At 56.2% G+C, this 22,204-nt stretch overlaps 1 protein-coding gene across 1 annotated transcript; it reads right to left on the bottom strand.

The window, feature by feature from the left end:
- Positions 1-2,116: 2,116 nt before the first annotated feature.
- On the bottom strand, positions 2,117-21,763 carry QRICH2 (glutamine rich 2; the record flags this gene model as incomplete). The annotated part of the gene is made up of 19 exons (XM_079725511.1): positions 2,117-2,301; positions 3,824-3,949; positions 4,721-4,808; positions 5,151-5,298; positions 5,869-6,072; positions 6,498-6,599; positions 6,868-6,933; positions 7,522-7,643; positions 7,758-7,922; positions 8,108-8,182; positions 8,271-8,393; positions 9,102-9,362; positions 12,880-12,994; positions 13,500-13,597; positions 14,270-14,355; positions 14,955-15,164; positions 16,101-17,472; positions 19,214-19,312; positions 21,029-21,763. The coding sequence occupies 19 exons, from the start codon at positions 21,761-21,763 to the stop codon at positions 2,117-2,119; spliced, it is 4,380 nt and encodes a 1,459-aa protein (XP_079581637.1).
- Positions 21,764-22,204: the final 441 nt, after the last annotated feature.

The following is a 22,204-nucleotide window of genomic DNA, read 5'->3' as shown; positions in this document are numbered from 1 at the left end:
TGTCCCAAAGGTCAACCAAGGCTATCAGGGAGCCACAGAGACTGGGTGGGTCCCCAAGAGGACTGGCTTCCTTTCCCTTCCCACCTTTGCTCGGCCTTCAGGGGCTGGAATGGAAGCAGCGGTGATGGCAGTTGGGCTTTTCTCAGACTCTCCAGCGCAGGTGGCCAGGTGTGTGAGGAGCTTGTCCACCCGAATGGAGGAGTGGGTGGCTGGCCCCAGGGTTGGGATTCCTCCTGAGCCCCCTGCCCCCCCCAAAACAAACCCCTTTAACATGTGTGAGTGGGCTTGTTCCCTCCCTCTCTCAGCAGCCCAGGCACTGCTGTCGATCAGGACTGCGGGGCCTGGAGGTTCAGGCCCAACGTGCAGTGACACTTGGGAAGGGCCCCACCTGGCAAGCCAGCCCGTGCTGCTCCTGGGCCTCGTGTGTCTTCTCAAGGTCACCTGTGGGGCAGCCCCTGCAGGAGTGGAGCAGAACCGGGGACGCAGCTGTCCTTGGCCCCTCTGCATGGGATCATGTACTTTGAAGCTGGGTTTGTCGTTTCAGTTTTGTTTCCTGCTTGGAAACCCGTGAGACTCCTCCCACCCACACCCCGCACTCTGCCCACCTGTGCTTTCCCGGGCTGGAAGGGGAAGGCCCCTCGTGGGCACGTGGGCAGTCAGTACTGGGCGGCCTGGGTGAGGGTAGGCAGGCGGGCCCAGGTGCGGGGAGGCAGGGGTGGCCTGGGCTGCTTGGGGAATGTCACCCCTCATCCTTTCGGGGGCATCGGGGAGGCCTGGCTGCCGCTCCTCCCTGCCAAGCTGGTTGAGTTTGGATTCTAGGCCAGGGACACTGAGCCAGTGACCTGACATTTCTCAGGCAGAGCAGAGGCGGCCTGGGCCTGGCCCTGCGGCCCCCTTGCAGAGAAAAGGGTGCGGGGGTGTGGGCGGTGCCGACTGGGACCCCAGGGTTCAACAGTGAACCGGATCTCAGCAGATGGGGAGAGATGGGGGATGCCCCTTCCCGCAGGGAGCGCCTGCCCCACCCCTGACACCCCCAGCCAACCCCACCCTCCTGTGCCCACAGGGGGATGAGGGAGAAACCCTTTTCTCGGTTACTTCCTGCTACACTTTCCTGTGTGACTCTGTCATCCCTCACCTCACACCCTGAAGCAGCCCTCTTACCCCAGACATCCCTTTCCCATGTCAGAGGGGACTGGGGGTGGGGGTGGGAGGGAGGGAACCCCACTTTGGAGGAGGGAGCTGCTGAGAACAGATCTGAAGGCAGAAAACTGCTTCCATGACTGCAGAGGCCTCCTCCCGGGTGCGGGACAGCTCTCCCTTGTCCCTGGGGCTTTGATTGGGGACGGGCTTGTCCTTTACAGTTGACTTGGGGGACAGCAGTGAGCCCTCTGGCCTGCTTGGGGTGACACTGAAGCAGGACAAGGGCCAGGCCTCAAGACCCCCTGGCAAATGCCAGGCACACTTCTGCTCTATCTTCCTGGGGGGGGGAGGGGCGGGGCGGGGAGGGGAATAGGGACACGACCTAGCCCTGGCGGCCCCTGGGTCTGCGCCCCTCCCACGTCTGCAGCAGCTACTCAAGGGTAAGCAACAGAGGACAGCAAACAGGAACCTTCCCAGGTGCTGGTGGCACCGCTCCCCCCCCCAGGATGTGCCAGGAGCCTCCCTGCCAGCAGCAGGAAGGCTGCCACCCTTACCTTTGCTCCAAGATACACAAGGTACAGCTCAAGCACAGACATGAAGCATCCCAACCTCACCAGAGTGCCCTGGCCAGCCTCCCCAGATGGAAGGCAGTGCCAGTGCCAGAGAAGGCCATAGCACCGGGTCCAGCGGGGTCAGGAGAGGGCAGACCGCTTGCAGGCCCGCCAGTCCCCGGAGCCTGGGGTCTGGCCTGTGCTGCCTCTTCCTGGCCCTGGGTCCAACACTCAGCCCTCTCGAAGCCCTGGCACCCTCAGAGAACAGCTCAACCTGTTTGGGGGCCATGGCCTAATGGTCAGGCTGCAAGAAGTCTGCCATCTGACCTGCAGCGGCTCCTCCCTCTCACTCCACCTTCCTGAGCCAGGACCAGAGAAGCTGCATGGCCTCAAGCTTTTTCCTAAACATTTATTTATAGCTCTGCTCAGTGAGCAGTGGTGGACTGCGGCCCCTGGGTGGGCTCCTCGAGCCCCTCCCCAGGAGGCACGTCCATGTGCATCTCCAGCCCCGCTGGCAGGTACGCCATCTCACTGGGCAGGTGAGCTGTATCCGGCTGGGAGAGGTGCCCCTCAGTGGAGATGGGTCTGTCTTTCTGTTGAAGAGACGAACCTGCGAGACAGGAGGGAGCAGACCTGGCTCTGTCTTGCTCCCATGCCCACCAGCGGCCCACCCCAGCTTGCGCAAAGCCCAAGGAAGTCGGGAGCAGCCCCAGTAGCCAGGCCGAGCTAAGGCATCATGCTGCCGGCGGGGGGTGGGTGGGTGGGGGCGGTGGCAAGCCCTCATACGAGCCCCTAAGTCACACTCCTTTATAATCTCTCTGAGTTAAAAATAAACAAGCCTTCACCAGGGGCTGAGAGCCTGCCTCTTTGGTAACGTTCCCTCTTAACTGTTTAGGCAATACTGAAACAAGTAGGTGCAGGAATTTTCCCTAACACTACCCTCCCTCTTGCTGCTGCTTCCACACGTTTTAAGTGCCCTTGGAGTAGATGGTGGAGTGCTGGGGAGAAAAAAGCTAAGTATCCCCAAGAAATCAACTCGGAACCAAGAGCTGTGCTGTCTGTCCACTGCTGAGTCCTCCATCCCAGGCTCTTACCCTTTGTCACCAGTGCTGGCTCTGGAGCCAGATGGCTCGGCTTTGAACTCCAGCTCTGCTGCTTCCTAGCTGTGTGACCTTGTGCAAATACTTTAACCTCTCTGTGCCTCGGCTTTCTCAGCTGTAGGTGGGACCAACAGTGGTCCCTGCCTCTTAATGCATGAGGATGAAGACTGGTTTGTAAGTGGAAAGCTCCTCAGCAGTGCCTGGCCGGTGAGGAACCTTCAACAGAGGCGAGGCAACATGGCCACCACTGCCGCTTATTTTGTTTCTGCTTCCTCCAGGCACTCACTGAATGCTGGAACTGGAAGGGGGGTGTAAAAAGTACCTAGCTGGGGCTCTTAACCTGGGCAGGGGGTGGGGGTGGTCCTTGAACCTCCGGAAGTAGCTGTAAAGCATTGTGGGTGCGTAGCTTTTTATGGGAAGAAAGTCAGCACCTTTCTTAGACTCTCAAAGGGGAGCCTAACTAAGCAGCCCTAATCCGGCACCCTTTTATCAACAGATGAGGAAACTGGTCAAGAGAAGGGGGAGAGGTGCTCAGAGTCACCTGGAAGTGATCCAGCCTCCTAGCTCCAGGCCACTGTCCCTCTCTGGCCCCATGTGTAACCAAACCCCAGGGGAACCCTTAGCCCTCTGGCTTTCAGGCAGGATCTAGCCCCTCTGGGGAGAGCAGGACTCTGGGGGACCTTCCAGGCCAGGGGCTTAGCTCCAGGAGAGTCGGCACATGTGAGCAGGGGAAGGACTCGGGCCTGGAGCCAGAGCTTGGGCTGCAACTCTGTCCCTATTTGCTCTTCTGTGAAATGGGGGCAGTAATAGTATCTGACCACAGACCTGGCGCATTATCAAGCACTCAGCAATGAAGAGTTTTCTCTCTCCTCCCTTGCATCCCATCCCTCAGCTCCCAGGCCCTTCCTCTCTCCAGGGAAATAAAGGTATATACCAGTCATGGGCAGGAAAGGGGCCTGGCGGGGCAAGGAGGAGAGGCGAGGGGCAGTGCCTAGGCCACCCAGAAGGACCCTCCACCCAGAGAGGAGCTACCTGAGTCGTTGCCAGCCAGCATCTGAGCGCTCTTGGGTCGTGAGGGCAGCTGACCGCTGTCGCTGAGTGACCGCTGCTGGTGCACGTGGGGCTGGGACTGCTTGGCCTTGTGCTTTATCCCCGAATCTGATGGAGACAGTGGAGGGGAAAGGCAGTTCTGAGACACCGGGTAGGAGCCCTGTGGGGACCCATGGGGATGGGGAGAGGGCTGCAGGGCTGCTGGTCACAGCCAGCCTCAGCTGGCATCCTTCTCCATCTTTATTCGTGGATATGCCCCTTGTAAGCACTTCATTCACCGAAATGTCTGCCCGGCCATCTGTCTGTCCATCCATCCATCCACCCACTCACTCGGATATCCACCCACAGACATCAGCCCCGTGCCAGGTGCTGGGTGAGTTCTGACTCCAGGTCTATAGTTCGGGAGAGGAGGCAACTAGAAAGGTGCATACATGGCAGTGAGACCCGGTGGGAAGTGACAAATGGCACACCTCAGGATGGCTAACTGGAAGGGGACATTCCAGGACACGGGTGATTCACAAAGTGGTGGGGGCTCAGGAGAGGGTATTTTGAGTCATGAAGAAGGGGTAGGACTTGGCCTCGGTGATGCTGGGAACAGAGGCTTAGGCAGGAAGACTGGGGTGGCGGTCTGAGGATAAAGGCTGGCAAGAAAAGATGGGGCCACGACATCCCAGCTAGTTGGCTGAGACTGGACAGCCGTCCCCCTTCTGCAAACACTGACCCGGAGGCTTTTGGAGACCTGAACGTTTGGAGTCAGGGAGGTGGAGGAAGAAGGCAGTCAGGGCCCGGTGGCCACAAGAAGGGCCTTAAGGAGCTGGGCGGGCCCTGTGGGACCCAAGCAAGAAGGCTGAGGGGCCTCTGGGCCACCTGGACACTCACTGTCTTTGTTCAGGATGTCCGGCAGCCTTGTATCCATCCGTCCCTTGTAAATATGTCCGTCCAGGCCCAGGATATCCACCTCATCGTGCTGTGGAGATGGGCGAGTGCCGCTCAGAGCTGCCCTCCCGTCCTGCCTCCCAGAGGGTGGTCCTCTCCTGAGGCGGGCACCAAACGGTGCTCAGAGCCCTTGAGGGGGCTCTGGGTGGCGCCAGGGCCAAGCGACAGGGGAAGGGGGGGCCCGTGGTGGAGGCGGTAGTGCCAGGTGGGCGGGTGGCCGGGCTGGCATTCCTCTTCCCAGGAAAGGATAAGAACCTGACGCTTGGACTGGGTCTGACTAAGAAACTGCCCCGAGGTCGAGGGCCCAGGAGGGGACTTCTGGTGTCTTTTCCAGAGGGACCTGAGAGTCTGGCGTCACGGCAGTGCCCCCCACCTTCCTGGCGATCTGGTTCTCCTCGGTGGGGTACAGGCCCTGTGCCAGGTGCTTTAGGCGGTTGCGGCGGTAGGGGTAGGTGAGGGTGTGGCTGCCCCCGCAGCACCGGGGCGCCCTCGGGTAGGTGTGATCAGCCGCATCTGGCAGCCTGCGGTGAAGACAGTGGAGTCACGGGGAGCAGGTGTGGCCGGGGACACGCCTAGGGTGGGGCGGGGGGCAGCGCTCGAGCCAGGACAGGGCAGGGGGTGAGTGAGCAGGGCGGACCGGCCCGGCCACCCTGAAGGCCACACACACACACACACGCACATTCTCACGCGTACGTGTTCACACACATACATTCACACACATTCTCAAACATTCACACGTATGTTCACACACTCACACATTCACACACACACATTCACACATACTCTCACACATTCATACACGTACACGTTCACACACAATCATACATTCTCATACACCTTTACACACATGTTCACACACAGGCCCCACCCCTCATGTACACACATAATCTCACACACACACACACACACACACTCACTCGTACAATACACATGAACAATGCTCTCTCACACACACATTCACACACACATTCTCTCTCTTACACACACACGCACGCACACTCCCCCACTCTGTGCCAGGCTCTCGGTGGTGGGTGGGCTGTGAGTGGGCCGAAGCTCACCGCCTGCCCCGGGGACCCGGCCCGGCCACCTACCGTCTGTAGCAGGGGTCGCTGGGGCACTGGGAGTGCAGCAGCTCGCGGATCATCTGGCTGCCGGCCTTGACGGAGCCCCCGAAGTGGATCCGCACCTTCTCAATGTCCATCAGCATCTTGGAGTGCATGCTGCGCAGGCGCCCCACGCTCCGCTCTGTCTGCCCCAGGTTGCCCCGGGGGAAGGCAGCGCTGTCCAGCTTCAGGCTGCGGGGGGCGGGCCCAGCAGAGGGGTGAGCCACGCCCCCAGCATCCTCCCCTCAAGGAGGAGGTGGAAAGGCTGCAGGGAGGAGGGCAGGAGCCCCAGAGGGCGTGAAACACGCCCCCCACCCACCCATCCCACCCACTCGTGGAGCCACCGCCTCTCTCCCTCACATGCCCGGTATGAGCAGGGAGAGGGGGGTCTCAGAGGCAATGTCCCCCAAGGGTGCCCAGCAGGGACCCAAAGGCAGGCGGTTACTAGGTCGGTGCTCTCCTCCTCCGAGGCTCTCACCCTGGGAGGAGCTGGGAGCTCCGTCAGCACCCTAGCAGCACCGCCGCTACTCCCCATCCCAGGCGTGAGGAGGAGCCTCCACTCTCGCCCTCCAGACCCCCCTGCAAGCCCTGCACAGGACTCCCTCCGCTGCCCGTACTTGCGGCTCTGCTGCCGGACCTGCTCCAGTTCAAAGACCGTGTAGGGGCGGATGGACCGGTGCCAGGGCAGGCCTGGGCCCACAGGAGTCAGGGGGATGACTCTGGGCAGGGACAGAGAGAAGGGAAGGTCGGAGTGTGAGAAACCCCATCGTCCAAGCCCCCCCACCACTCCCCACACTCCACCTGCCCGAGGAGCCTCCCTGCCCGGGCAGGGGTTGGGGGCTGAAGGCCGGGGTAGGAGCAGCCGAGGTGTACGGAGTGAACGGTGAGAGAGCAGGAGCCGACAGGAGGTGGAGACAGGCCGGGAATACAGGAGACGCAGCCCCGCCGTGCCCACCCCCATCGTGGCCACCAGCTGGGGCCACTCACTGTCCAGTCACAGGCATCTCCAGGGGACGGTCACATGAGAGGCAGTGGAAATGTGCCAGGAGCTGCCTGTGAGGAGATGGAACACACACAGGGTGAGCGCCCTGCCCAGAGGGTCCCGAACGTGAGGGACAGAGAACCCAGCGGGCTCGGCGCTCTGTGGGCCAGGCAGGCTGGACGCTCAGTGCCCGGGGTGACAGGCCCCAGGCCACCAGAGAAAGTTCCGGGCCCAGCTCCCCGGGAACTCACCAAGCTCACCAGCTCCTAGACATGTCTGCTTCTGGGCACACACCCAGCACCCACCTACCCTAACCCAAAGCCGGCAGGGTTCCCAAGGGCCCCAGGACTGCCCTGCGTAAGCCTCGGGAGCCCTCTGGCGGCCAGGAATGGAAATCCTGGGACTCAGGCTGCCATGGGCCAGGCCCCCCAGGAGTGCTCTCAGCTCTGGGGGCTGTGGACCCCCTCCCACCTGTGCCCAGAGAGCCTTACGCCTCCCTCCCCTCCCTCTCTCAGCTGTAATGTGAACTGGCCTGAGCTAGAAGAGCTTTTCAAGCTCTAAAACTCTGTCACTCCTACTGCGGGATGGTCCCAGGCAAGATCAGCCATTCCGCCGAGCACACCTCCAGCCCGCCTGCCCTCACCCCTTCCAGGCCTCACCTCCGCATGGCGGCTGCCTCGTCTGCCTGGTAGAGCGGAGAACGCTCTTTGAGCTGTAGTCGCAAGGATTTCCAGCGATCCTCCAGTGACTGCTTCACTGGGTCCAGCTCCAGGCGGTCCAGCTGTGGGTGAGGGCGGGGCCCAGGTGAGCTCTGAGGAAGCAGGTGGGGTCTGCGGCGCCCAGAGAGGAGGGCGTTGTCCCCGTCCAGGGGGCCCTGGAGCCTCCCACCCCTCACCTTGCTGTCCATCTCCATCAGGAGCCTGTCCAGCATCTTCTGCCAGTCCTCCTCCTGCCCGCTCATCTTGGCCACCAGCTCCTGCATCATGTGGTTCAGCTGCTCCGTGGTGGCGTCAAACTGGACACGGCTCACTTTGGCCGCCAGGGCACTCTTGTCGGCTTTCTGCCCGGAGAGAGGAAGAGGCCCCCCAGATGGGAGAGAGCCATGGCGGGGGCCCCACTCCCTGCAGTGAGAGCGCCAGCACTGAGCCCACATCCCCCGTTGGACTCGCCTCCTCTCTCAGCCTTTTGAAGAACGAGCGGTGGGACCTCCCTGGGACGCAGGGTGGCCCCTCGGCCTAGCCTTACCACATTGATCTCCATCTCCAGGTGTTCCCTGTTGGCCTTTTCCTTCTCCAGCTTCTCCAGACCCTGGTACAACACCTGGGAGGCCGAGGGAGCAGAGAATAAGGAACAAGGGGGAACTGAGGTCGTGCGTCGGCCCCGCCCCTGCCACCCTGCCCGCCCTCACTTCAATGTCCTTCTGCTTCTGCCGATGGTCCTCGATGAGGTTGCCGGTGGTGATGCTGAGTTTCTCACAGTCGCCCTGTACCTGCAGGATGGCGCTCTGGACGCGGCCCAGTAGCTCTTCATCCTGCAGCAGAAGGACAAAGGCAGCCTCCCTGGGGCACCCCCAGGGGTACTGCCACCCCTGGTAAGTCAGCCCTTAAAACATCACCCGGCAGACAGGCCGACCTCAGACCCCATTCTGGATCTCCTCAGTTGCCGCCACAATTCCCCACCTCCCCATGGACTAGCCTTGAGGGACCTGGTCCACCGGGGTGGGTGGTCAGTAGAGGTGGCCTCAAGGCCCAGGAGTGGTGAGCTGCTCCCCTGAGAGTTGGGTGTGGGCTACAGCCTCGCCACCCACCCTGAGCTGAATCTAAATTCTGGAGTCTAAGAGGCAGGCCTCAGGGACTTGTGCTACTCCCTGCTCCACCAGCAGGCCTGCCCTTTGGAGGAGAAGTGGGAAGGAGTCCAGAAGACCGGCATGAAGGAGGGGCGATGAATCCTAAAGCTATGCCAGCGTCCCGAGGCATGTGAATGGCACTGCTCCACCCCTCAGCCAGCCGTGCTGGACCCACCCATGGAACCAGCTCTTCCCCATGGTCCCCCATCCCCAGAACCAGCTCTACGGCTGCCCTCGCTGTGACCCTAGGGAAAGACCAGGGACTTCCGTGCGGTCGCTAAAGGGCTCCATCATGGAAAAGTGGCCCAAACATCCCTCCCCTGGGGACTCCCCGAGGGGCTCCCTGCAGGCCGGCCATGAGCTGCCGCACCAGAAGAAAGCAGGCGGCATCACCTGGCTCTGCAGCTTGGCCTTCTTGGAGGGCCGGGAGGCAGCCAGGTTGCTGACCATGTCCTGGAGCTGCTCGTAGCGCTGCACCAGTGTGCTGACCTGGTGACTCAGGTCCAGGCTGCAGGCTGGGCAGGTGGCCGCAGGGTCGATCTGGCTGGGTGCCAGGGTGGTCAGGAGCTTGTCCGGGGCCACGCTCATGCTCATGGACAGCAGCGTGGAGGATGAGGCCAGCATGTTCTCAATGATCGTCCTGAGCTTGTCTAACTGGGCATGGGCGAGAGGGCGGGTGCAGGGCAGTGAGCGAGGCCCAGCTACGCCGCATCCATGCGGTCGCCACCAGCGAGTGCTTTCTGCCCTGGCCTGCTGTGACCCGGGCCATCCCACAGCCTCGGTGCCTCCCAGGGTGTGCAGCACATGGGAGGCGCTCGACCTCCGTCCATTAAATAGTGACCAGAGTTCCCAGGGAGGGTAGCACAGATGCTGATAAAGCCCTTGCAGGAAGGAGGCTTCTGGACCTTTCTCCAGCCAGCCCATTGGTGCAGTGTGAGAACACATCTCCTCTAGCTAAATCCTACAGAGCTGATGCCCATTAGTCCACAGACACCCTGCTGACACACAGGCCCTGCTCCAGGCCCTGGGGACACGAGGGGTGGGCTCACACATGCTCTGTCCCCATCTAGAATGTAAATAACAATAAGAGAATGTGGTTTTCTCACACCATATACAAAAATAAACTCAAAATGGATTGAAGACCTCAATGTAAGACTGGAAACCATAAAACTCCTAGAGGAAAACATAGGCAGAACACTCTTTGACATAAATCGTAGCAATATTTTTTGGATCTGTCTCCTAAGTCAAAGGAGACAAGAGCAAAAATAAACAAATGAGACCTAATTAAACTTAAAAGTTTTGGGGGACTTCCCTGGTGGCGCAGTGGTTAAGAATCCGCGTGCCAATGCAGGGGACATGGGTTTGATCCCTGGTCCGGGAAGATCCCACATGCCCAGAGCAACTAAGCCTGTGCACCACAACTACTGAGCCCGCATGCCGCAACTACTGAAGCCTACACGCCTAGAGCCCATGTTCCACAACAAAGAGAAGCCACTGCAATGAGAAGCCCGCACACCGCGACAAAGAGTAGCCCCTGCTCGACACAACTAGAGAAAGCCCGCGCACATCAACGAAGACCCAATGCAACCAAAAATAAATAAATAATAAATAAAATCGATTCTTTTAAATAAATAAATAAAAGCTTTTTCACGGCAAAGGAAACCATCGACAAAAAAAACAAACACAACCTATGGAATCGGAGAAAATATCTGCAAACGATATGACCCATAAGGGGTTAATATCCAAAATATATAAACAGCTCATAAACTCAATATCAAAAAAACAAAGAACTGATTAAAAAAAGAAGACCTGAACAGACATTGTTCCAAAGAAGACATACAGGTGGCCAACAGGCACATGAAAAGATGCTCAGCATTGCTAATCATTAGAGATGCAAATCAAAACCACAATGAGATATCACCTCACACCAGTCAGAATGGCCATCATCAAAAAGTCTACAAATAACAAATGCTGGAGAGGGTGTGGAAAAAAGGGAACCCTCCTACAGTGTTGGTGGGAGTGTAAATTGGTGCAGCCACTATGGAGAACAGTATGGAGGTTCCTCAAAAAACTAAAAATAGAACTACCATATGATCCGGCTATTCCATTCCTGGGTATACATTATCCGAAGAAAATGAAAACATTAATTCTAAAAGATGCATTACCCCAATGTCCATGAGAGCACTATTTACAACAGCTAAGATATGGAAGCGACCTAAGTTTCCATCAACAGATGAATGGATAAAGAAGATGTGGTTTATATGTAAAATGGAATACTACTCAGCCATAAAAAAGAATGAGATTTTGCCATTTGCAACCACATGGATTGACCTAGAGAGTATTATCCTTAGTGAAATAAGCCAGACAGAGAAAGACAAATACTGTGTGTTGTCACTTATATATAGAATCTAAAAGATAAAACAAACTAGTAAATATAACAAAACAGAAACAGACTCAACAGATCTAGAGAACAAACTAGTGGTTACCAGTCGGGGGAGGGAAGGGGGAGGGACAAGATGGGGTGGAAGATTAAGAGGTACAAACTACTATGTGTAAAACAAAAAAGCCACCAGCGTATATTGTACAGCACAGGGAAACAGAGCCATTATTTTATAACTTTAAGTGGAATATAATCTATAAAAACAGTGAATCACTATGGTGTGCATTTGAAACTGATATAAGAGTGTGAATCAACTACACTTCAATAAAAAAAAAAAAAAGAGACAATGTGATAAGTGCTACCACTACAGGGGTCTCTCATGGCCTGGCTGGGAACAAACTCCTTCTGCTGGCCCTCCTGCTCTCTTCTGGATCCCATGGTCCCAGTTTGTCCCCACAAAGCTAGACACCCGACTGGCCAAAGGCCTGTGACATCTTGTCCTGGCTTAGAGAGAGGGACTGCACCAACCTAAGGCCCCCTTTCTTGGAAGTGCGCAACACTGCAAGGCCTGGGGCAGCAGCCCTTTTGGACTGTGTGTGAGAGATAAAAAAGCTGGCTGAGAGCAGAAGGGAAAAGAAATGTGAGGGTATTTGAGAGAGATGGATAAGGAAGGGGACACAGAGGCAAAGACAGACACACAGAAAGACAGACAGGTGGTGGCCCGGGCCAGACTGCCCGCTTGGCCTGGAAATACTGCTTTTCCCAAATTCCTCTACACGTATGTATTTTCAGCCAGGCTCCCTTTTGCCCGAGCTCAGCGAGACTCTTGCCACCAGAAGAGCCGACACGCTTCTGAAGAGTCAAGAGGGCGAGCCTGCCCAGCAGGGAGTGGATGCCCTCCCAGGTGTGGCCCCAGGGAGCCCCGGAGGTTGCTAAGCTCAGGTGTGAGCTTTGGGATGACAAATGACTCTTAAACGCACTATCTACTGCTGTCCTACTGCTGTCCTGACAAGCAGCTCTGGGTCATGAAATGGTGTACACCACTGTCCTGACAAACTTGGAGGGGGCCCAGAATGGGGCCTCTAGCACAAAGGGTCTCCTGATGTGGGACCCCTGGGCCCAGCGGCTTTGCCCATCTGATCCTTCTGCGAGCACTCAGAGGGCTGGTCCTAGTCCAATGCTCCTCACTGGGAACATTCTGGGGTGACCAAGGATCGTAACACCCAAGATGTAAAGGCATGTACACCTGGAACTAACACAACATCGTAAATCAACTATATTCCAATTTAAAAAAAAAACAAAGAGGGGACTTCCCTATTGGCGCAGTGATTAAGAATCCGCCTCCCAACGCAGGGACACGGGCTCGATCCCTGGTCCGGGAAGACCCCACATGCCGCGGAGCAACTAAGCCCGTGCACCACAACTACTGAAGCCCGCGGGCCTAGAGCCCATGCTCCGCAACAAGAGAAGCCACCGCAATGAAAAGTGTGCATACTGCAACGAAGAATAGCCCCAGCTCGCCATAACTAGGGAAAGCCCATGTGCAGGAAGGAAGACCCAACGCAGCCAAAAATTAAAATTAATTAATTAAGACTTTAAAAAAACATTAATTAAAAAACAAAAAACAAAGATGTAAAGCCAGACACTTTCAAGAGAGTGAAAAGACAACCCACAGAACAGGAGAAAATATCTGCAAATTATATATCAGATAAGAGTCTACTATCCCCAATGTCCACAGCCAACTCTGCGAAGGGCCCTAGTCCCTGTGGCTGGAGAGTGTGGAATCCTCACCTGATCCTGCAGGTAAAGGGAGGCTTCGGAGACCGAACGTTCCATGCTGACCTTGCCCCGTTCTTGACTCTCCCTCAGCTCCGCCAGCTCCTTCTCGATGTCAGCCACGGTGACCCTGCATGCACAAGAGATGGTCCGGCCCCACCACCGGCCCAGGGGCCTGGGCCCAGCAGTGCTGAGCCCCGGCCGTCAGGGATGGAGGAGGCAGACAGGGCTCTTTCACGTTCCCCTCTAGCTCTGTCTAAGGGGTCCAAGGCCCCACCTGTGGTGGAGGTGGGTGCCCAGTGTGCTGGCCTGAGAGGCTTCTAGGGGGTGAGGCCTGGCACTGCACAGAGACGGCTCTGAGGGGCTCCAGCAAATGCTCCGAAGCCCCAACTGGGGACAGAATCTAAGAGGCTTTTTTTTTTTGGTTCTTCTAAGCCCTGGTGTTGAGCTGTTTTAAGAACCTGGGAAACTTCCACTAGCAACTTGAACTAGATACAGACAACCTGAAGAGCAGACACAATGCGGGTCAAAGATAGTGGTCAGTTCAGGGATGAGTGAACCAAAGGCTCTATCACCTCCTTGGCTGAGAACATGTGATGCCAGGACAGAAGTTGCATTTGGCAGGGGGATTTTACCTGAGGGTACCCAGCTGCAGGCTCAGCTGGCCAGCTTTCACCTCCTTTCCTGTTTCTTGCTCTCCCTCCCCCTCCAGGATCCTGTTCATCTTCTCCAGCTACAAATCCGATGGAAGAGGAGGGTCAGGCAGGCTTGAGATCTCTGCTTTCTGAACGTACCTCTGCAGCCCCAGCAAACCCCACCCCCATTCCCTAATCCTTAAAAAAAAAAAATTCCCACCACGCAGCTTGTGGGAATCTTAGTTCCCGGACCAGGGATTGAACCCTGACCTCTAGCAGTGAAAGCGCCTAACCACTGGACCACCAGGGAGTCCCCCCCCATTCCCTAACCCTATCCAACCCTCTGGCAAAGCCCAAGGTCCCTTCCTAACATCCACCCATCCATCCATCCCATGGATGTAGGTAGCTAGCATTAAAAGAATGACTGAAGACCTAGCAGTCCCTTGCCATGACCGCTGGTCCCAGACAGTCCCACGAACTTGGCTCCAAGGCTGCTCCAGTGACAGTGGCTTTTATTGGAAATGGCCACATGTAATGAAAGGAGCTCAGGCCTCCTTTTTGGCCCAACTGAATCTTAATAGCTTTGAATGTCAGGTTTTAGATCCAGGAAATAAACACGTGGATACCTGAGGTGTGTTTCCCATCTGAGGGGACTGTACAGATCCAGTGAGATAATAATGAAAGTGAAAGGACTATGTAATCTATCCAAATGCAAATGAAAGGGATTATTGGCACTTGAAGGCCAAGTAGGCGGACCCTCCCTTACTTACTTTTGCTTTTTCCTCCTCAACTTCTTTGGTCAAGGCCTTTAAGGTCTTCAGCTGTTCCTGCAGGTCATCGGGTATGGACTTCTTGACTATGGAGAATCGAGGCCTTAGAGTCAGAAGCGTCAGATTCCCCGTGGGCTCCCAATCCCAGCCCTCACAATCAAGAACAACACATATCATTTATCTGCTTTTCCTGGGGGCTGGAGAGAGGGGATGGGAAGAAAGGAGTGTCCTTTTAGGGGATAAGCGTCCTTAGCTCTGAAGAGTCCATCTAACGCTTAATATCCTAAAGGGCTGTGGGACCACTTACCAACAATTTCCACCCAACTCTAAAATCTTAATTATTCTCTGGGGCTAGAATTGTGAATGTGCGATGGTTAAATTTAATTTTTCAACATTCTCTCTCCCTGCCCAACCCCGTGAAATCATTTTCCCTTCATCCCAACATCTTCCCAGCTGCTTTCCAGAGAGTCTGGCAAAGGCATAAGAACCTGCCTCACTCCTCTCCTGAGGCTCCTTTACTCCTAGCAGTTTAATCCCATCTCTTGGACCCTGAAGGCTATGGGAGAACCCAGAATGGCTAAGAATGGAAATGCTGTTTTCAGGGCCTCAGGCAGAGGCCCAGGGAGAGAGAAGGATGAAGCCAAGCGAGGAGGAGGACAGCAGCCTCTGGGCACACAGCACCCACCCATCAGTGCCAGCAGGTACTGGATCTTCTCCAAGTCTGTCTGGCCAGCTTGTTCATCATCCAGATCCTTTATGTTCTCCTTAAGCTCCACGTAGAGGCTGATAAGCTCCCCCAGCAGACGAAATGTTTCCACTGCCATGGGGAAGCTAGGAGCCAATTTATCCAGTGAATCATGTTTCTCACTCTGAACATCACTCCTTTCTGATGAGCCTCGGTATAAACAGTCAAGGGAGCGTGTGCTCCTGAGAAAGGGGGCATCTTGGCTTGGGGAAGTCTGAACAGAAACTCCAGGTCGGACTGAGTCACGTATTTCATTTGGATCCAAACCTACCTCGACATACTGATCTACACCTTGGTACCCTGGACCATGGGAGTCTGGGACAGAATGTGCCCGGTCATCCTGCTCTGGTTCAGGTGTTTCCAAATGCTGTTGATCCTGGCGTGCAGATTCCACACCCGTGTGTAATGGTTTGGGGCCATGCTGGTCTGGGCCAGGACGCATCAAACCTTGTTGATAAGTCTCTCGTGGTACCAAACCTTCTCGGTCTATACCTGGTGATGCCAAAACTTGACTGGCTACGAGTGGTGACACCCGACCATATTGATCTCTGCCAGGAGATGCCACACCATGCTGGTATGGGCGTGGTGATAGAAAACTTCGAGGATCTGCATGGTATGTTGGAAAGCCATGAAGCTCTGTGCCTGGTGGTATCAAGCCTCGATCTGTACCAGATTGCCTCAACCAATGCTGATCTATTACAGGTTGAACCAAACCACGCTGATCGGCACGAGGCTGCATGAAACCACGTGGATAGGCACCAGATTGGACCAAACCACGTGGATAGCCACTAGGCTGTACCAGACCAGGTGGATATGTACCAGGTGGAACCAAGCTAGGCATAGATACACCAGGTTGAAAAAAGCCATGTGGACCTGTACCAGGCTGCACCAAACCAGGCTGACCTGCACTGGGTTGCACCAAACCTCGCTGATACATTCCAGGCCGGACCAAACCAGGGTGACCTGCACCAGGCTGGACCGAGGCAGGCTGACCAGCACCAGGTTGCACCAAACCAGGCTGACCAGCACCAGGCTGCACCAAACCAGGCTGACCTGCAGCACCAGGTTGCACCAAACCAGGCTGACCTGCAGCACCAGGTTGCACCAAACCAGGCTGATCTGCAGCGCCAGGCTGCACCAAACCAGGCTGACCTGCAGCGCCAGGCTGCATGAAACCAGGCTGACCGGCACCAGGCTGCATCAAACCAGGCTGACCTGTACCAGGCTGCACCAAACCAGGTTGACCTGCACCAGGTTGCACCAAACCAGGCTGATCTGCAGCGTCAGGCTGCACCAAACCAGGCTGACCGGCACCAGGCTGCACCAAACCAGGCTGACCCGTACCAGGCTGCACCAAACCAGGCTGACCTGCACCAGGCTGCACCAAACCAGGCTGACCTATACTGGGTTGGACCAAAGCAGGCTGACCTGCACTGGGCTGGATCATATCATGCTGCTCTGTGCCAGGTTGTATGAAGCCAGATATTCCCAAAGTGGGCTGTACAAAACCTTGCTGATCTGCAGCGACTTGCATCAAGCCAGGTGACAGCAAGCCCTGCTGATCCATGCGAAATATTACAAATCCGTGATGATCTACACCAAGAGGTACCAATCCATGCTGATCAGTGCCAAGTGGTCCCATGCCACTCTCGTCCATGCCAGCCTGTTTTATACCATGTTGGTCTATGCCAGGAAGTATCACACCATGCTGATATGCGCTAAGTGGAACCATACCAGGCTGGTCTGTACTAGGTAGTCCCAATCCTTGCTGATCTCTGCCAGATACCAATGGTGGCACTGCATCACTCTGAGCCATGCCAGCTAGCACCAATTCCTGCTCATCCATTCCAGGTGGCATCACTCCAAGCTGACCCACAGTGAGGGGTACCACACCATGTACATAAGTGCTAGGTTGTAGCGATGCAGGCTGATCCACGCCAAGTGGTCCTAATCCAGGTTGATCTGGCCGTGCATAGATTTGACCCTGGCTAATGTGCACTCCCCCATGCTGATCTGGGGACACATGACCATGCAGATCTCTAGGCAAGGCGGCAGAGGATACGTCCTGATAAACTGGGCCAAGGTGTGCATCTCGTTCATCTCTGCGTAGATGTGCTAAGCCGTGCTGCTCTCTAGCCCGGTGAAGATCTGACTCTGCTCTCAACTGGGGATGGTGTTTGGTTAGGCCAGCTTCTTCACGGGCCCTTGAGTGCTGTTCTCTACCAGGAAACCCAGTAGCAGACTCACCTTTGCTTTGTTCCCTGCCAGTAACCCCTTCAGAGGAATATCCTATGCCACTGGTCCCCGAGAAGGTCTTATCTGTGCTAAAATCACTGGCAGGCTCTACAGCCTCGTCAATACTTGGATGCTTGGTGGAGGATCCACTTGGAATTTTATCACTTGATGTTATGGAACCCTGCCCTTTGTGCCTAGGAAGCCCTGTTGATGACTCTGAGACCTGGTGGAAGAGGAAGAAAGAAATCAGTGACTCTAAGTAAAAAGTACTCATTATAAGAGTTGGAGGGGGGCTTCCCTGGTGGCGCAGTGGTTGAGAGTCCGCCTGCCGATGCAGGGGACGCGGGTTCGTGCCCGGTCCGGGAAGATCCCACATGCCGCGGAGCGGCTGGGCCCGTGAGCCATGGCCGCTGAGCCTGCGCATCCGGAGCCTGTGCTCCGCAACGGGAGAGGCCACAACAGTGAGAGGCCCGCGTATCGCAAAAAAAAAAAAAATAATAATAATAATATTTATACTAATTCTCATCTGCTTCTGGGGTCGTTCATGATTATGAGCAACTGTCAGACCCCTGACACTTTCTTACCTCTGGAGAAGTAAAAATGTCTAGAGTTGCTTCTGTTGAGGCTTATTTTTTAGGTCTTGCAGGTGTCTTCTGGTGGCACCCCGAGGAAATGTGTTGCTCACTCAAAACATAGGACAGGGCCTCCCTGGTGGCGCAGTGGTTGAGAGTCCGCCTGCCGATGCAGGGGATACGGGTTCGTGCCCCGGTCTGGGAGGATCCCATATACCGCGGAGCGGCTGGGCCCGTGAGCCATGGCTGCTGAGCCTGTGCATCCGGAGCCTGTGCTCCGCAACGGGAGAGGCCACAACAGTGAGAGGCCCGCGTACCACAAAAAAAAAAAAAAAAAAAAAAAAAAAAAAAAAAAAAAAAAAACATAGGACAGTGACATGTGGGTAAGTGTAAAAAAGCTTTGGCTTAAAAACATGACAGTGAAAGCAGAGGCCTCCTTTTTCTAGGCCACTCTCTTCGTTTGCAGGCTCTTCTTCCAACTCTCTCTGATGCTGCTTTCCTCTGAAGAAGGGCCCCAAACTCAGAAAGCAGTCTGGGAGACCAGGAGGGTGTCTTTTGTACCCAGAGAATATTTGGCGAACCCCAGATGGCCACTTGGTGGTGCCAAAGTGTTCTTTGCTCTCTTCCCCATGAGTCTGTACGTCCATGTGACCCTTTTTGAGTGACCCAGATACACAAAGCCAGGGGAAGAGGAATGTCAAGGCCAAAGGGCAGCTGATCCTTGTCCTTGAGGGCCGTTTGAAAATACCCACTTTATTCAGACAAAGAAAGCTTAGCCTGGTTACCCTGTGCACTGCCTTGGCACAGATGCCCGCACCCGTGGGTACAAGTCACCATCAGCAAAAGGCTTCCTGAAGAGGTTTTATTTCCAGGGTTGGTCACCTTTGTCCACTAATAGTGAAGGGACTCGTGCATTTCAGGACAGACTCTGAAGGAACTTTGAAAAGCTATGAAAGCAAATCAAAACTATGCTCTGGTACTGTTTTCTATCTAACCGATTGGCCAAGCTAAAAAAAGTGGGTACCAACAGACAGAGTTGGCGGGGTACTGAGAAACAAGCTCTCTCCTACATTGCTGGTGGGGGTCCAAACTGGAACCACGCCCACGAAAGGTAATTTGGCAAAAGCTAGCCAAATCACAAATGTGCGTTCTGTTTCTAGGAATCTATCCTATGAGTACCTTCACTTGTGTGAGTGTCACGTTAGAGCATGGTTTGTTATAAGATTGGGGAAAAACATAAAAAATATCCAAAACAGAAAACTTGTGAAATAAATTATAAACATCCACATAATGGAATACTGCACAGCAGTAAAAAAGGGAAAGGTTCGGGGGCCCCACCCAAGACCTCTGCCCAAGCCCCCCCACCCCGTCTCTGTTCACCATTTGTGAGGCCTTCCAGCCGTCAGTAATCGCCTGCTCCAGCTCTTCCCAGGTGACCATGGTGGCTTCTTCCACACCAGGCATCACTCTGAGCTTCCAGCTCATTATTTTCTGACAGGGAAAGACAACACGTATGTGTGCACACACACACGCCAAACACACACAACATACAACACACACACACACACACACACACACACCCCGAGTTTAATCCCAGGAAGCTTTAGGAACAGAACAGAACTAACAGGATTGGGTGGGTCCTTCCAAAGCCCCGAGGAGAAGTCACTGTCCAAGTAACCAGTGAGTCCTGAGTGGCTGGTTTCCTGTCCCATGTGGGCTCTGGATGGACAACTGAGCAAGGAGGGAAAGAATGTTCCCTCATCCCAGGGGGGCACCCCAAGAGGCAGAGGGCATACAGCACCCCACCCTGGAAGGATGCAGACACCCGGGGTGAGAGTCTGGATGAGCCCCGAGAGAGGGGGCCGGGCTGTGGGCAACCATCCTACCCCCTGGGGCCCCTGAGGGCCCTTTCCCACAGAACTGGCTGACATTACCAGGAATTCGTCCCTTTCTCTAATTAGCTTCTCCAGTTCGTCAACCCGTTGGAGGAGTTTCTGGAAGAAGAGTTCAGAGTTTGAGGATCAAAGCAGCCCCTCCCGTGGACCCTGCACACATGCGCACACACACACACACACACTCTCATAAGGCAGAAGAGGAAAGGAGGAATGTGGGTCTGAGAGAGCTGAGGGTAAAGAGAAGGCTGGTATGCCAGGCTCCCCGTGCTCTTCCCAGCCAACAAGAGGAAGGGAAGCGGAGTGTGGTAGGTGGTACCCGGGGACAGCGTGCCACAAGCAAAAATGATGCAGCAATGGGAACCTTTCTTTGGTCCTGGGATGCATTTCACACAACCCGCTAGTGAGACACTGCAGCACTGCTCCACGAGGCTAACCTCGCCTCTCAAGGACAAAGATGACTGGGTACTTCAAGGGCATCTGAACGACTGTGTTGCTTAAAGAGAAAAGCGCCTCAAAAGAACCAAAGCAAATTGCTACCATTTAAGTGGCTCCTTATAACTTCTGCAAACCTCCAGAATCTACGAATCTGAAGGTAAAACAAGCCTTTAGTCTAACCGAAGACAGCTCCAAACCTAAGAACACCACACTTTAAAAAGAAGAGCTTCCCAGAGCAAAAATGAGTCCTGCTGGGGGCTGGAGGCCTGGGATGAGGTGGGCACATGGCATCCATGGGTGAGTCTCCTCCAGGGTCTCGACCACCTCCTCCTTTGAGCTTTTCTTCTCTCTCAAGTCTCTCTTCTCAGCCTCTCCCTGGGCTTCCCCCTAATTGCTCCTCCTTTTTTTCCCAGCTCTAATCCCCTACTCCGGTCTCATATGGGCCTGAAACAGAAGCACTGCCTAGTATCTCCTGGAACTGGCATACTTCCGGTCTCTGCTGTTCACTGGAAAATGCTTACACTGAGGGATTTGTGCTTCTCTCTCCCAGGGAGCAAAGATCCAAGTGAGAGTGGGGCTGCCTGGGGGGCTGCAGATAGGGGGATGGTGGTGGTGACCCATAACCCCCTCCATTCCAGTCCCCCTCTTCTTGGACCAAGCTTTGTCTCTCAACACCCACCACCTTCTTTCTTTATTCTAGTTTAAAGGAAATTCGCTCAAAGAATATTGAGACGTTGTCAGCCCCTCTCTGGGTCGGTTCAGGATGCCTGGGTGTCTGACAAGTGGGGGGTGAGCCCCCATGTAACAGAGGGGACAAAGGAGGCTGCCCGGGAAGGGGCCACTCAGCTCCCCAAGGTGGGGTCCCGGCCGCCCTCACCTCTGGGTGCAACTCGGGTTGCTCCTCCGCCTTTTGCTGGGCTTCCTTCAGTATTTGCACGTCTTCCACGATGTCCTGGAGCAGCTCCGTGCCCTGAAAGGTAGAGCACGGGCCGCGTGGGCCCCAGGCCGCAAGCAGGCCTGGGCCCCACCACGCCCGCGTCTCCCAGCTCCGGCCTCCTCCCCCAGGTGCGCCTCCGGGGCTCAGCTCCAGGGGGCGCTGCAGAGCGGCGGGGCGGGGGGAGGGGCGGACAGCCCGCGCGCCCACCTCGGGGACCGACTCTCCGTCCTTCCGGACTTTCGTCGACCCTACTTGCGCCTTTCCCTGCGTAAGCAAGGGCAGATCCTTCGCTTCCAGCCAGTCCCGGGCGTCCAGCCCGCCGGCCTGGGGGGGGAAGTGCTGCACGTGCGCCATGATGGCCTGCACCTGGCTCCCCATGGTCTTGAGCTGCAGGCTGAGTTCCTGGACCTGCCCGCCCAGGTCCTTCACCTGGCTCTCCAGCGCCTGCGGCTGCTCCCTGCTGCTTGAGACCCGCGGGGACTCGAACAAGCGACTCTGCTCGAGCATCGGGGACGGGAAGTCGATCCGAGTATCCTGCAGGTTGAGATTCTTAAGCATGGCCACGATGAGCGTGTGCAGGGCCGTGAAGTTGACGGCGCCCACCTCCGGGGTGCCGATGGCGAGGTCGGCCAGCTCCCGGAGGGAGACCGAGGGGACCGCCGTCGCGGGCGGCATCGTGCGCCTTCTCTGGCGGCCCTGCCCCCCTCACGGCTTGTCGCGCTTCTGGGGCCTTTCCGGGCCCCTGCGAGTCCCCGGGGCACCCCCGCCCCTGGGTCCGGCCACGCCGGGCATCAGTCGCAGTCTGGAGCCCGCCTGGAAGACGGAGAGGAAGCGCCTGGCCCTCGGGCTTCCCACTCTTCGCTCCCGGGAAACGGGGGTCCGGGCACCGCCGAGCCCCCGCCGTCAGCCCGCCACCATCCGATCTTCGGTCTCCGAGTTCCAGCCCTGGAGTGCCCTGCCCTGGCGGCTGGAGGACGTTTGGAACTTGGTGCGCGGCCCCGTTCGTTGCCTGGTTGTGGGGCCCCCCTGCGTGCCCCGAGGATTCCGCGCAAGAACACGCCCCGCAGAGAGCCGGCCTCAGCGCGGAGACCTGCCCGTCCTTGAAGCCACCCCCAA

The sequence above is a fragment of the Hyperoodon ampullatus genome (assembly GCF_949752795.1).
Source record: "Hyperoodon ampullatus genome assembly, chromosome: 19".
Lineage (NCBI taxonomy): Eukaryota > Metazoa > Chordata > Mammalia > Artiodactyla > Ziphiidae > Hyperoodon > Hyperoodon ampullatus.
Note: the sequence above shows the minus strand (reverse complement) of the source record. Positions and strands in the feature narration are given on the sequence as shown.